General features: G+C 40.6%; 1 protein-coding gene across 1 annotated transcript in view; it reads right to left on the bottom strand.

Annotated features, from left to right (window-relative positions):
• mdfi (MyoD family inhibitor) overlaps positions 1–14,592 on the bottom strand; it is a 30,811-nt gene extending 16,219 nt beyond the window's left edge. The window contains exons 1-2 of the mRNA XM_044024986.1: positions 13,920–14,592; positions 11,576–11,777 (exon numbers count right to left, since the gene is read on the bottom strand). Of these exons, the coding sequence (XP_043880921.1) occupies positions 11,576–11,726 (151 nt within the window). The 5' untranslated portion in view covers positions 11,727–11,777; positions 13,920–14,592. The remainder of the gene's footprint in view (positions 1–11,575; positions 11,778–13,919) is intronic.
• Positions 14,593–15,913: the final 1,321 nt, after the last annotated feature.

Genomic DNA, 15,913 nt, shown 5'->3' with positions numbered 1-15,913 from the left:
CCACAGTAGGCGACGTTTGAATTTTTTGTTGTTGATGTTATGATTTTGCATCAGTTTAGTCCCTGTGAACAAAGACAACGTAAAATGAAAATGAGGGAAGGAAAAGGAAGGGAAGGAATGGATCTTTATTGTCATCATGCAACCAAAATTGCACAACGAAATTTCTAGGTCAGTTGAAGGGTTGGTCAGAGCCACTGTGACTGAGCGCAGCGCCACAAGGGACCAACGTGAGTGAGGGAGCATTTGTGTGTATACAGCAGCAGCACATGGTATAACTCTGCAGAAATATCATCATTATATTATCATGCGCACGGAAACAACTTGCAAAAGTGCCTTGATACTACACTTAATAGCAAAACTATGCTATATGCACTGCACCACACACTATTAACACTGAGATTCCGTCATATGAACAGAAGGCAACTGTTCATTGCTTCACACACTAAACGCTCTATGCATCACACAGCAAACACGTCTGATCTTACCCTTCAAAATAAAAGCCAAAAGATCTAAACACTGTGCCGCTGCGCCACTGCTTTGAAAGGCAACTCAGTAAAAACGGCCTACAATAACTTTTACATGGATTTTCGCAGTCACAAAACTCCCCAAGTACATACATTAAGGTGATTAACACCTACTGCAAACACAAAGAAGAGCACAAAGAAAATAATGCCAACCACACTGAAGAATAGTCAAATTCGATTCGTCTGTCTCTGAATCGATGTCTGTCACCAAAGCTTGAGAGATAGCTGAGCTCGAAACACTCCAACTTAAACTCGAAATGGTAAGCTTTCGTTGCTCCAAAGTGGTGAAGCAGTGACTGACATTCATGAGACCTCACGCCTGCTGTTGTGACTGATTAGTTGCTGTCAAATCACATACAAGGTCTGTAATGTGTTCAGTTTTTGAAATTATTGATTGTACATCGTACAGTGGGTGAAATTAGCATACAAATACATCTGGCAACACTGACCGTGGAGGGCAAAACGTGTTTACCCTGTCAAGCTGCTGACGATCAGGTTTTTTGAGCAGTAGAACTGCAACTGACATTCGTTAATATTTGATATTATGCACTACACGTTAAACTCGTCATCAGATAAAAAAAACCACAATCCTGCACACCATCACATGCCTTTTGGATACAATGATACTGAAGTTAAGTATTTAACAGTTACACTAATGCTGAAAGATTAATGTAACTGAAAATTAGATTAGCTTGTGTAGCTCAAATGGATGACAACAACAAACCAAGGTGAAAAAAGTACCACAACTACTTGGCTCAATAACATTATTGCGTCAGGTGGTTTCACCGCGATGAAGAGGAATAATGTCTTCAGCATCTATTTGTTTTTTTTCATGGGTAGCAGGATTTGTGAGTGTGTTTAAAAAGACATAAACAGGACCTGAAGGAATAGGAAGTCCTTCCTGCTTGTCTATTGTATTAGCCAGCGGTAAACAAAAACCACACATGAATATCTGCACATAAACACACACATACACACACATAAAACTCATATACTTCGAGGATAACAGTGTCTCTTTCTCTCCACACACTCACACTTGCATGTGGAAGCCATTTCTGAAGCCCATGTTGTATCCATTAGTCTCAATCAGCCTGCTTCAGATATGAAAGCCACTACTAAGAACCCTTGCTCCTCATACTGCCAAATTTCTAGTCTGGAGATATGTGTATATTACAGAGTACGTTTGTCAGTGCACATGCCTATCCATTATTATATGGTCACCCATCCATTCTCATTTGACTTCTTTAAACTGGATTTGTAAAACACGAAGTAAAGACAAGCGAGAAGCGTGCATTGTGTACTGTATATAGGTCAGCCAGCCAAAACCAATGTGATGTACTGTATGTGTCACCACCCATTAAACGTCCATAATGTCTATTCAGTTTACCAGGTTAAGAATAACCCGATAAAATTACCAGTATCAGTTTCAGTATCAGTTGATGAAGTTGGTAAAAAAAAAATCAATGCAAGACAAACTTCAAATCTGATACGATTAAAGCAGCAACTGCCTTTTAACTGAGTCATGTTTTGTGCTGTTTATTTCTTTTTAATGAGCGTGAAGTAGTGTTAGTTATTTGGAGCATTATGTGAATGGCTGGTTATGGCTATAGGGGTAAATGCCTCAACACAAATGTGTTTTTGTAGTTAAAAAGATGTAAAACAACTGCATCAGTTGCCTGATATCTTTTAAGCTGTGTTTCCATGGAGTGGAACAGTTTGGTTTAGTACAGTACGGTACGCATTTTTTGCGTTTCCTTTAGGAATAGTACCAAAATACCAAAGTAGCAGCCTCTACTGTTCCATTTGAGCACCAGACTAAATGGTACAGTACGGTCAGGGGGGAGCGGTCAGCTGATTGGGCGACAGAAAACTGTCCCTCCTTTTGACCGGAGTTTCTTTAACACCCGCAGTCGATTCTCATACAAAGCTTGACGTATTGTTGAGACAAACAACCACAAACTGAGCAAGAAAAAAAAAGATCTGTTGGACGTCCTCCATTGTTGTCTGTTGTGTTGCATTTGATATCATCATTCGTTGTCGTCTCACATTACGTATCTCGTAACGGCCCACACCACAACTACCACGTTAAAGGTACAGTTCTCAGTCGTAACAGAAGCCTGACCCAGGGCTTTACCATTCACACCATACCGGACCAAACTGTGCCGTGATGGAAACACAGCATTATATCTAACTCTAACCCTTCAAAAATGGTCTGATATACTCATAATCACCCACTGCTCTGTGCAGCTGCTATCATTTGTATCAAAACACTCAGAATGATAAATAATTCATAATTCACAATGTGCTCATTGGTTAACAGTTGACCTTAACGAGTTCAGACATCTGGCATTTTTCTGAAAATACTGACATCAATTCATGTAATTTGAATTTTGAAAAAAGCCCAGCATTTTAGATGCCATTCATTGGTCATACTCATCCTCGCCCTCATCTTGTTTTGCTCTCCACTGAAACTGCTTTTGGGGGTTATTGTGCCGTTATTGAAGTCACATGAATTCCCAGTGTAAACAAACTTTTGGGGGAGGAAGAGACTTCTTCAGTGTTAAGTCCCATGACTTTACAAGAACCATTTCACATAGACTCCATCAGATGACCAACGCTAAATTAGCAGGACAGGACATCTCTGCCCTCTGTGGTCAAGTGACTATTCAGTAGTGAATATTTGTATGACACTGTGTGTTCAATCATCTGCTCAGCTGAACACCCTCTGTTACGCATTCTCATTTCAATTTCTGCTGCTGGTGGAGTATTATGGGTTAAAAAGTATGTAGGTCTTGTGACTCCGTAAAAGCTCTCCGTCTGTAAATGTTCAAAACCACGATTGTTGGAGCTAAACACACCCCCCCCATGCCATCCAACCAGGCCTTCAACCAACTGTGTTGGCATCAGCATCAAACCACCAAACCGCTCAACCTCAGAGCCATTTCTGAGATCTGAGAAAGATGAGCCTCTAATTCAAATCAGACCAGAGCAATCAAGAGCTGCTGAGGAGATCGGCCTGCGTGTTTACATGTGTGAGTGAAGATGTGTGTGTTGATTTGTGCGCACTTGATTATGTACAGTATGTGTTCATGTATGTTCACGCCAGAGTGTAGTCTGGTGCATGTGCACATGTCAGAGGCCCTAAAGCAACAATCCGGAGGAATTTACGTCTCCTTGTAAACAAACAGTCGACCATTAAAGCAAAAACATATGGATCGCATAGGGGAATGGTTTGCACAAAACAGGGCACGCGCTCAAACACATGTACACAAACATTCACGTTAAACCATGTGACATATCCTGCATCACCTGAGGGAGAGTGCAGCCTATGATTTCTGAGGAGGGGAAACTCAGGTGGGTGAGCTGAGTTTACCTGTTTCTACACCTTCACTTATAAGAGCAGAGACTTCTCATGTGTAGATGAAAGGAAGTCTCTTAAAGGTACAGTGTGTAAAATGTAGCCCTCACACAACCCTTCCTTCTAAGTCTGTTGGATAATCTATTGCTCTTTCCATCATGGTATGGCTCGGTTTGGTACAGTACGGTATGGTTCAGAATGGTAAAGCCCTGGGTCAGGCTTGTGTTTTGACCGAGAACAGTACATTCACTTTGTAGGTTGGGTATGGGCCATTGCCTGCTAGTATGTATACATATATTGCGCAGAGGTGCGTGGGGGTGAAAAGAGTTTATCCCGTCAAATGTCTGAACAACAAGCTTTTTTAAGCAGTAGAATTCACTTCTGAAACTTTTCTTGGGTACATGTCTGTGTTTTCAGTCTCTTGCAGCTGTCTTGGTTAGGGATGGCAAGATACCCCTTTTTTGTGTCCAATACAGATACAGAAATCACAAACCTCTGCCAAAGACAAATTCTCCAACTGTGCAACAATTCTTCTTCTTCTTCATTTAGAGAAGAACTAAACATTCCACATGCTGTGGCTGATTTTTATTTAAATTTTTACAGGAATTTTTAGGATAATATCGGATTTTACATTTTTATCTGTCCGATATCCAATCCTATGATACTGGTCAGTATTGTATTGGCTCATCTTTTCCTTTATTAGCACAATGTTGTTGTTTCCTCCACCTATCTTGAGATAAAACTAATTACTTCCTGGGGTTGACATTATAAACACCATCATAATGAGCATAATCAGGATTTCATATTTAAACGTTACACATTACAGTTTTAATTGATAAACAATAGTTTTAATCAAAGGCTACATCCATCCTGCTCAATTCTCATTTACGAATGAATTAATTCTGCTACTGTGATTGTTGCAGGTGCAGCCTCACTTTATGATTTATTTATTTAAACACGGGAAAGAAATGTGTACACATACTCACACACCCTGCTGACTTATCTCTAAAAGCATAAAGTTAAGAGCTAAGAGATTTGAAAAGAATAAAGAGAAGAGCAACTGAGCAGAACAAAGTTCAGCGGAGCGGTTAGTGTAGTAGCGCTCTCCGGCGTAATGAGCGGAACTGATTGAAACCACACACGAGCACTGAGATTCCGATCGGGACGAAACATAGTTCAAAGAATTCAAAGACAGCAGTTGTGCGTGTGCTTTCTTATCTGTATCTCGCAACAACAAAAAATGCATGCGTCCATACATGCACAAACACACAAAGAGAAAGAAAAGAAGAAACAGTTGTTTTGTTGCAACGCTGCCAAAAATGAAACCACAGAAACATACACACGCTGCACAGAGGGGCTGTGAAAGTGCACTACTGGAATACGTCCAAATTTAGAGATTATAGCTGCTGAGAGAATGAGGCACTGAGTGTAAGCTCATTAAAGACAAGAACTGTCTGCTGTTGAACAGGCTTAGAGGGAATTTAATTGTCTTACTTTGTCTATGAAATGTCTCTGGTCCGTGGGAAAATACAGCTGCTTCGTTAAATGAGTGCTGCTTGTACGACAAGGAGACTGAGATGTTCTGGGTTCTTTTTTTTAACGTGGACATCAATATCAGATGGATGGAAATAAGAAGATATTTCATATTCAGAGAGAAAGTGGCAGACATCACAGAGAGACAAACTACACTGAGTGTGTGTACATGCTTGTGACGCACACTTCAGGAAGCTTAAAGTGATAATATCTGAGTGTATGTTTAACACAAACAAGGCACTGATAAATGTTTTGCTCCCATATAGTTCATTTGGACTCTTCAACACTAAAACATACATGAACTTATTTTACATATGCAGTACGTCTGCCATACAATATGTATCTGCCACAAGTGTAGACCTAAAACTGAGACAGAGACTGAGACATTTGTCACAGCAGTAACTGTAAAGTGTTTCAACAGGACATTTTACTCCCTAAATCACATGCTGACAATATCTGTCAACAGCTGATGACACTGGCTATGAAAATCTGGAGTCTGTGCTCATGAAAGAAATCGATGACAGAGAGAAAAGGGCCATGGAGCTGCAGAATCAGCAAGTTCCTTGAATGCTTGCGAGGTGGTGAGGGGTAAAAAAAAAAAGAAGCTTTCTTTTTCTTCGTTCAAATATGCTGCGAGAAATGCCTCAAACAGCGGCGAGTTTATTTCCATTTCTGTGAGAAACCAAATTAGACACAAGCCTCGACAAACCTCAAGGACGAAAAAGGGACAAGTAGGCAAATATCTGCATCTGCAGTCTGCAGCAAAGTGAGAACGAGAGAGGGAGAAAGAGAGCGGCAGCTGGAGTAACCAATATCCTTTATTACTAAATATCAAATGCTAGAGCTGTGATAAAACAGAAGGAGGCTGTCACCGTTATAAGGCCCTGGCCTACCATCAGATAACTGCTCCTTAGTCAATGTGATAAAGGAAGTGTAGAATTACACAACTTAACAAACTTGATAGAAAAATACATAAACATCATGAATTCTTCCCAAAATTGTAATAAATATTTCTCCAAATTACAGAACAAATCAGAGCGGGAATGAGCATTGAGTCCAGTATATGCTGCCAAATATGTCACCTCATGTCACAACAATAGGAACAAAGCGAGAGATGTCTGTAAAATAGTCATTTTGTACCCTATTCAATTTAGTGCCACATTCAATTGCTAGTATCTACACAACATCGACTTCCATGGCTGTTTGTATCTTGTTTGCTTTTTGCCTTGTTGGCTTCATTCATTGATTGTCATTGACTCCAATACATGTGAATGTCCGTCATTTTCCACCGCTTTATCCTCCACGTGAGGGTCACGGGGTTGCTGGTGCCAATCCCAGCTGACACAGGGCAAGAGGACACATAACCATTCACTCTCACATTGTCAATTAAGATTGTCCAGATAATCTCTGCATGTTTTTGGACATGTGTGAGGAAAGTAAAGGACCCGAAGAAAACATACAAACATGTGGGAAGGGCCCTTGTTCTGACCGGGCTCCGAACCCGGATCTTTTTGCTGCAAGGCAACAACGCTAACCACTATCACACTTGTGGGTGACCACACGTTCATGTCCTTCCAATAAAACACATTTTGAGAGTGAAATTGAGAAATAGAGAGAGAGAATAAATGTACTTTAGACTGTGTGAGAGAGATACATTTACATTGGTGATTACAAGGATAAATACGTTATTGTTATTTGATATTTAAACACACACAGATTACACATTACACATGAGGCGACATAATCAGAGAGAACAGTGGAGCAACTTTGTCCAAATATCGAAAATATCCAACTGTAATTATCTGACCAAACTCAGGGTCAGAAGAAATACTGTAAGCACAGTTTTGACAGTTTTGGAGATGGGGTTTTGGGTTATTTGCTTGACTATTTCTTGGCTAGTCTCCTCTAGCTGCTCCTCTGTCTTGGCCCTTTTCCTGTACGAAAGGAAACAGCACCGCTCACACATTTAGAATGGAAAGAATGATAAAGATTAGCTATATTTAGCAACAGATTTGCATACAAATTAGCATACGGATATCATATTATTCAAACAACAGTCTGGATTTCAACTTGCAGAATTAAACCCTGATTAGCAACAGCCGTCCATAGTTCTCCTCATGGCTAAGGCTGTGTATTGGCAATAATCTGGCAATACAATACATGGGGTGACAAGCTTACAATTTCTCCCCACCAAAATATAAAAACATTATATTCATAAAGAATTTTAACTTTTCCTAAACTAGTCAGAGGAGAGGAAAAAGGAGCAGAGAGTAAAATGAAAGCCTGTAACCAAGTAATGGTCAGAGGCTTAAATCCAACACAAATACTGATATATCAATACAGAGCTTCAAAGAATTAATACAGTATCATAATAACAATATTCTCTTACAACTGTAATAATGGTGTGATGAACAACTCAAGATAGTCATTTTAGAAAAATTCTGAAAAACTTTTTAAACTGTTTTTTCTTTTCTTAAAAGAAACTACAGTTGAGTCTAGAGACAATGGGAGGGAGAGAGAGAGAGAGAGAGAGACAGAAGGGCTGAAAAGTGGTCATAAAGATCGAGGTGAGAGAAAAAATAGAGTGCGAGAGCTGCCAGTGGTGAAAGACGATGAGAGAGTCCAGCTCGCATGTGGTGGTAGGAGGCTCCTGTATAAACAGACAGCCTCATTGCATCTTAATGCCCGAGTGAGAGCCACACTCACAACAGCAAGACAGGCACTAATCTGTCAACACACACACACACACACATTTGCACAGCTATTCGTCTTAGGACACTGCATTTACTTCCATTCATTTTCACAGCCTAAACAAAGCATTATCCTCAACCTTAACCATAACCAGTTAATGTGTAATTCTACACGTAACCTAACCACAAATCTTAGCCCTAAACTTAACCAGGTTTTAAAGGACTACTGATTCTGACAAGGTCAGTGTTTATGCTACAAAAGGTTCCAAAGGTGTCACACACACACACACACACACACACACACACCACCACTCATGGTGTTGTAATGTAATGACTGAGCAGAGCAGAGGTCCCGTTGAAGGCCTCTGTGACACAGAGATGTTGGCAGCAGTGCAGACGCAGGCTTCAGTTTTACTTCCCTGCAGACATGCACACCAATAGCTGCGTGCCAGCAAACATAGATGATAGTGACTCATATGTTGACTTTAAAAAATTACAGCTCTTTTTTTTTTCTTTGATTAATGTGAAAAACATCAAGTTCACTCTCCTGGCAAGCAGTACTGAAGCTCTGTGTCGACTTAAAACCTGATTTATGGGATGTATATTTCATTCACTACTGGTTTGCTATTATAAAACAAAGCTCCACACACTCTCAGCGCAGTGTAAGGCTAAATGAGGTCAAATGAAATGACTTACTGTTATTACAGCATATTGTGTTATAGCGTGTAAAGACCTAAACATGTCTTAACTGAGAGCTCGTGTGGAGCTGACAGGCTAAGTCGTCATGGTGTGAACTCATTTGTTTGTATTTAAAAAGTTAAAAATCATTTCATGACACCGGCGTAAACATCCATCCATCCATTGTCTACCACGTTATCCTCACTGTTGTAAAATCTCACCACTGACACTCTCCCCTCCCTTCCCCTCTTCTTGCCATGTGCATTTGTTTTTAACGTGAGCCGCGAACACAAGTCGCGGAGCCATGTCCGCGCTGGTCGGCGTCCATTTTGCATGCCAGTGTTTTTAATCCTCTCTACGCCGCGCTCGGTCAGACAGTCCTTTGCTCTTTGTCGCTTCCTCAGACAACGGTTTTATCTGCTTCTGTTTTGACGACTGTCATGAGCATCTGAAATAAGGTTATTGCTGCCTCGATCTCATAGCCCGTACCTAGCTAGGGTGTTGTCGTGAAGCAATTTGTGTTTCTTGTCAGACTCCGGGTCAGCAGCCCTGATCTTGCAAGGCTGTTATTTTGCTAACACTCAGTAGGGGGAGTGGAGACAGCCCCCAATCTCCCTGCAACAAGCCATTTAACCATCACCATGAGTCTGGAGCTGTTAAATTAGGGTACAAATACTGCATAGTTCCACTTTTAGAACAGGGAAATAACAAATGTTCGCCATCTTGGAAGTTATTATCGAGTTCTGATAATGCATCCATGCACAGACCTTATTTTCAAGCGTCAGATAGATCTACAGTATGTGCCAGCGTGTTGTCTCAAAGTCCTGCAGTCTGTGGGATGAGGAATGGGTAGTGGGGTGAAACAGAGTGCTGAAAGCAGGGCCTTGTTGCCCTCCTCTCCACCCTGACTCACCTACATACTCTCAGTACACACACACACACACGTGACCAGCTGACCAGACAGGCAGTCTAACTTTAGTGAGAGAAGCCACAGTTATATTTTGTGCTGGCGTTGAGCACAGGTACAGTCAGCACAGCCACGAGAACATGTTCAGACACCATCTTACTGTTTAATAACACAAACACTTCACTGAGGCATTTCAAATTAAATCTGACGCTGCGCTTACATCCGTCACAATAAACTGCAAAGGAGCAGAAAAGAGAGATGAGTGGATTCTATATTTTAGCACATTCAGCATATTAATAAGAAAAATTTGGTTAAGACTTGCCCTTTAAAAAACAAACCAAAAACAGGAGAAACAAATAAAAGAACTCCATCAACCATTGAAGATTTTTGTGGCAGGTTCCCATGCCAACAAGGCACTTAGATCTCTGCACACTTCCCTAACGGGTAACCACACCCACAATAATTACCGCATAGGACCTGCACTCTGATCTACAATCAGCACTGTATTTCTTGCTGAAGCTTGAGCAAATTCAAAGCATTTATGCTGATCCTGGATGAGTCATTTGGACAAAGTGCTGCCCCTAAATCGGTCCACATTCTCCTCTTCCCGCCTCAGTGTCAGTCAACCCTCACCATGACTAATCGCACAAAGAGCAGGGTCATAGGTTCAATCCCAAATCCCCAAGAGTCCCATTGCAGCCTCTGAGCGCTCCACAAAGCCGAATCGGTCCCCGTCCTTTAGCTCATCCATGGAGGCCGGTCCCCCACAGAGGCTAACCTTTAATCACCTCAAGACACAACTGTTGCGTCTGTCAACGAGAAGCCCTCTGACCTAGTGAATCACTGCGACATTTCCAGAATTTAGTCAGAGTCTCTGAGTTTAACGTTTGCGATTACCAATTACAAATGTTTAAACAACACTCTCTTAAGAATACTGAAGGCTATTGTATTCAGAGGAAGCAGATCTGCTATAGATTGGACAAAAACTAAAGATATAATTTCATACATTCACAAACATAACCAGAATGTAATTATAATAAGCTTCACATGGATGATAGGGCTCAGGGAGAATGTTGCACCCAGCACTAATCCACTAGTTTTTCCAAATGAACGATTGATCTGTCAAATCTGTTAAACGACTTAAAACACACACACATACACTGCAAAAAACAACTACAACAACAAAGGAGGTTTAATAGATCTTGGTGTCTGAGGTTATAAAAGTCAGCATATTCAGGGCCTGTTCAGACTCATGGCACATCTGTTTGTAGAGTCTTTTATTTTTACCCCAGTCCCACTGGTCAAAAAAACCCCATTAAACTTGAAATGGGTTTTTGACCAGTGGGAATGCGTTTAATCGGCATTCACTCCCAGGTCAAATTACTCCAGTGCAACCAGGTTTTAGTCAGTTTCGGCTCCGGCATTAGTGGAAACACAAACGCGGTCATTTCTTTTCTGCTTGCTTAATTTTTGGCATGATTGAAAATTTCTGATGCAACACTACGACATGCATTAATTTTCTGGCCATTAACCATAAATGCTCGTGCTAAACCTTATTTCAACAATTTCTGATTTTCATATTTCCTCATTTGGATCGATTGAAAGATCTATTGGCTGAAGGGACTGAAGTTAAAGATACAAAATGTTGACCACTGAAACAATGTCATAGAGATCCATGGTATTTGTTTTATCCTCCAAATCACCAAACAACGTATTTTTTATATTTATATTTTTTGATGCTCCCCCTCCCTTCCTTCTCTTCACGGCTTGTATTCTCCGGTGAACACAAGCCGCGGAGCCATGTCCATGCCAGTCGATATATAACACAAATCTCAACGCACCAGAGTATGTTTGATTCTGTCTTTGCTGTGAACCTGTTTCTTACCTTCGCAGGGACATGGCTTAGGGTTTGGGCAGGTGTCTACTCTCACTGTGGAGGAGGTTCTGTGCGAACCTGGTTGTGGTATTGGTAAACTGGGGTCCCCATCGTCAGGTGTCTCTGGGGAGATGGCAGGAGCGCTCCTCTCCTCATCCATGGACGTCGTCCTGGCTCTTATGGGAGGAGGTGGAGGGGCCAAGGAGTGAGTCTGAACCAGAGAGAGAGAGAGGGAGGAGAAATGTTTGCATTATGTTGACGTGAAGTCTTTCAAACAGGCTGCGTTTCATTGGCAGAGGTGAAGTCATTCATGACTTGAACCAGCATGAATCCCTTTCAGCTATTCTACAAATCACAAAAGGAAGCGATTGGACTGGCGTGCTGCTCGCATGAAAACATCGGCATCACAGCGGAAATTCCTAATCATGGCCCTGCTTCAATTAATAGTGTTTAAACTCTTTAACCCTGTGTTTTTTTTTGCAAGTAATAACAACAACAGTTGTGTTTACGTACATAAAACACTTTATTCTAGATGATTCAGTGGGGGAAAATCATGATGAATCATTCAATCAACAGTTAAACTAAATAAAAAGGCACAGTATTGCCAAAGCAAAACAAATGTGCAGAGTGAAAGGCCTAAGGCATTCAAAAACTGTTTGCACCTTATATACTATTCTTCTGTTGCACCTCATCTCAACATTGTTTTGTTGCTACTGGGTGAACATGTGTGTATGTATGTTTATATGCTCTTATTACAATTGTTTTCTATTTATGCACATAGTTCATGCTAGGGGAACATTATTTCACTAGTGTCTGTGTGGAAGTGCAGGTAACAATGACGACAAACCTATCTTGATCTTGAATTTGCATGAAAATAAATGAATTGATTTCAATATTTGAGTTAATGAGCCCCTGCAACAGTCAGACCGGGCTATGTGACAACATTGTATGTGTAACTTTAAAACAACTATATGTAAAACAGAGCATAACATGTAGTTAGATGATAATATCATGTAACTTTACTTGATATTATCCTTATTAAACCTTATTAAATCCTGATATAAATAGATATAAATAGTTTGGCACTAGTTGCAGAACTCTGATGTATTTTTTTACATCTCAACATGTTCACCACCTATTAGTAAACATTGAAAACATTTTGCATTTATATGATCTTAAACAAACCTAACTCACAGAATCATAGAGACATTTCTTCACATCCGTGACAAAAAATAAACAATACTTTCACTGTCTAGTTGTTCATACAACCATTAAATATTGCAGTACAAAATATTTTCATCATGTAATGTCACTGTAAGAGAACCAGCATGTGATAAGGACATGATAAAGATGCACTCTGCAATCACGGCACATCTGTTGCGTCTCAAATTTGCACAACAAGTTTAAAACCCACAACTGGTTTCTTCAATGTTCTCTCTGTGAAGCATGAGTCTTTATCTATGTGGCACAACAGTTATTGATATATTGTCGCTTGAACTGGGAACTTTTTATTGTGATAAAGTTTTCAGCCACATCACATATGTTTGTGCCTCCAAAAGCGTCCAGTGAGAGCAGATTTTTTCAGTTTCACACAATCTTGTGTTCCTCACCTGCCTTTTGTGTCAAGACCTCATCAAGGCTCTAAAACTAGTGCCGAAGTGATTATGATAATCATTATTGTTCTGGTTATTATTATTATGATAAGACAAAATAACTTCATTACTGGCTTGGTCACGTGCCAAAGTGTGTTTGGCGCGCGCCTGCTTTGCCAAAGCAGCTCAGCTGGCCAGCTGTTTGCGCGCTCCCGCGGCTCACTCCTCACTCACTGCCAACCAAAGGAATTGATGACAGGAAACAAGTCAGGTTTTTGATTTGTAAAAATAAATAAATAAACAAAACAAAAAAACAGATTATATGCGTTCACTGATTCAAATGTCTACACTGAAGTAACGGTAACCAGTCGAACAGTTCAAAGTTTGAAGAAGTTTCGAGGAGAGGAAGAGAAAGAGAGAGAGAGAGAGAGATGTCGCAGCGCGCACTTAAAACAAAAACAGTGGCAATTACCCCTGACGCGTAAAAATGTGCCAGTCTTTAAAAAACAAAACAAAGTTTAACCTCTTAAAAACAAAGTCGCTTTTAAATGTGTAACAAAATCCCACTCATTGTTACTGTTCTGCCACTAACGGGCGTTTTCTGTTTACCTTTATTGCAGGTCTGCTGTCACAAAACGAGTCCCTGCACGCTCACACCGAGCCCAGCTCCAGCGCGAGGACGACTTTATCATATATATACACACATATGTGTTTGAAAGTATTGCACAACAACAACAACAACAACAACAACAGCTCCTCACCTTCTCTCTGGCTGGGACTCGGAGCAGCCAAACCTTTGGGCTAATTCATTCTCTGACCGCTCCAGTTGGACTTCTCGCCCTCCGCGACCTTTCCCGTCCTCTTTCCCGTCCACTTTTGCCACTTCACGCGAGCACCAAAACTCTGCTCGGAGTCATGTAGGTGTCCCACCTTCCCAAATTCAGAGCATTTTTCCTGCAGCGGAGAAAGTCTTTTCTCTCTCCGCCTCCAAAGTTTCTGTCTCTCCGGTTTCTCGCCCCGTCCTCCAGCAGACCAGATGTTGCTTGGGAAGATGGCTGTGAGTGTCTCTGCAGGCAGAGTCGTTAAAGACTCTCGGGGTGTTTTTTTCACTGTGTGTGTCTTCACTGCAGAGTTACTCGCGTTCTGCTGCAAACAAAGTCCAAACACACCTCCTCCTCCACACTTGTCCAGATGAGCAGTGTCCGTCCTATGTGTGTGTGTGTGTGTGTGTGTGTGAGTGAGTGTCTCTCCCTTCACTCCCACTGACTGACTTGTGTGCTGCAGCTATTGGACAGGAAACTCCAGTCAGCAGTGACTGTGCTTCCTCCAGGCTACAAACTAGTTGGGCTGAGCTATACAGTTATATTATATGCCCATTAACTCAAACCAGACACAGCAGCAGCAGCAGCAGCACTTGCAGGCAAACTTTCTCCTACTGTGTGAAGATCTTTTATGTTCGATATCAGTGGTTCTCAAACTTTTTAAACCAAGCACCACCTGAGAAAATACTGAGCTTTCATGTATCACAAGGCAAAGTCAGCCAACAGACTTTTCACACCAGGCAGATTTATTCTCGATAATTATAAGTATCATCCTCCTCTTCCTCACATACATTTAGACACTGGTATAGTAAAATTAGATTAAGATTGAGTGAGAAATAAGGTGACACTAATTATTATTCCATCCATGTATTTTCTACCGCTTTAACCTCCCACATGAGGGCTGTGCCAATCTCAGCTGACATAGGGCGATGTGTTCTACTCAATACTCAATACTCACACAGGTTGTTTCTCTGGGTTCATGATGTTTGCTATTCTCAAAGGAGAGTGACAAGACACTGTAAAACAGGGGTCTCTAACTCGTGGGGCCCCCCAGTCAATTTCATGGGGCGCACCACTTCCAGTTATACTATGAAGTTGTAATAAAAACTAGCCCCTGACCTCCTTTCCAAGTAAACGCTACAATATTTTTAGAATGATAATACATTAGGTCCATGGTTCTCAAACTGTGGCTCGTCACACAGTATACAAAATTAAACAGGTACACACAGCAGCGACTGAAGCGTGGCTGTCCTACATTATCAACAAGACATTATGCTACCCTCCTGAAGAGGAAAAGGAAACAAAAGTAAACATAGATAAAGGAACAAGATGCTTGCCTACATGTGCACATCACACACTACACAGGAAACAACTTAACCCTATAAAATCATTTGTATGTATTAGCTTCACAGCTTTCTGAGACCTATGTCTTATAAACACGATCAATTATTTTCTTTGAAAATAAATTGAAAATATATATTTTTTAAAAATTCAAATTAAAATAAACATTGTTGTGAGCAAAACATAGCCAAAAACGCCCAACATATCAAATGATGAATAAAAAATATCTCATAAACAAAATGATATGGCAATCTTTTTTTTTGGAATTTGTTAAGGTTTTTTTCATGTGTCAAGCTTTACAGGGTTAAATTAACCTATGTCCCTCAAACATAGCACCACAAAGTTGTTTTATGAAAAACAAAACTGACAAGATTAACCTTGTTCCATTGTGTATCTCCAACAATAGTTTGGAAATGAAAGAAATGTATTTATACACAAAGGACTAAGGTACATGCCTATCCATATGGGTGCACGTCACACACTTACATATATGCATGTACACATGAAATGCCTTACATCCACCTGCATCCCTCAGAAATATCACAGCAAAAGTGTTTTTGTAAAAAAAAGTGTAAAATTAAAATGAACATTTG

The sequence above is a fragment of the Solea senegalensis genome, linkage group LG4 (genome assembly GCF_019176455.1).
Source record: "Solea senegalensis isolate Sse05_10M linkage group LG4, IFAPA_SoseM_1, whole genome shotgun sequence".
NCBI classification, from domain to species: domain Eukaryota; kingdom Metazoa; phylum Chordata; class Actinopteri; order Pleuronectiformes; family Soleidae; genus Solea; species Solea senegalensis.
Note: the sequence above shows the minus strand (reverse complement) of the source record. Positions and strands in the feature narration are given on the sequence as shown.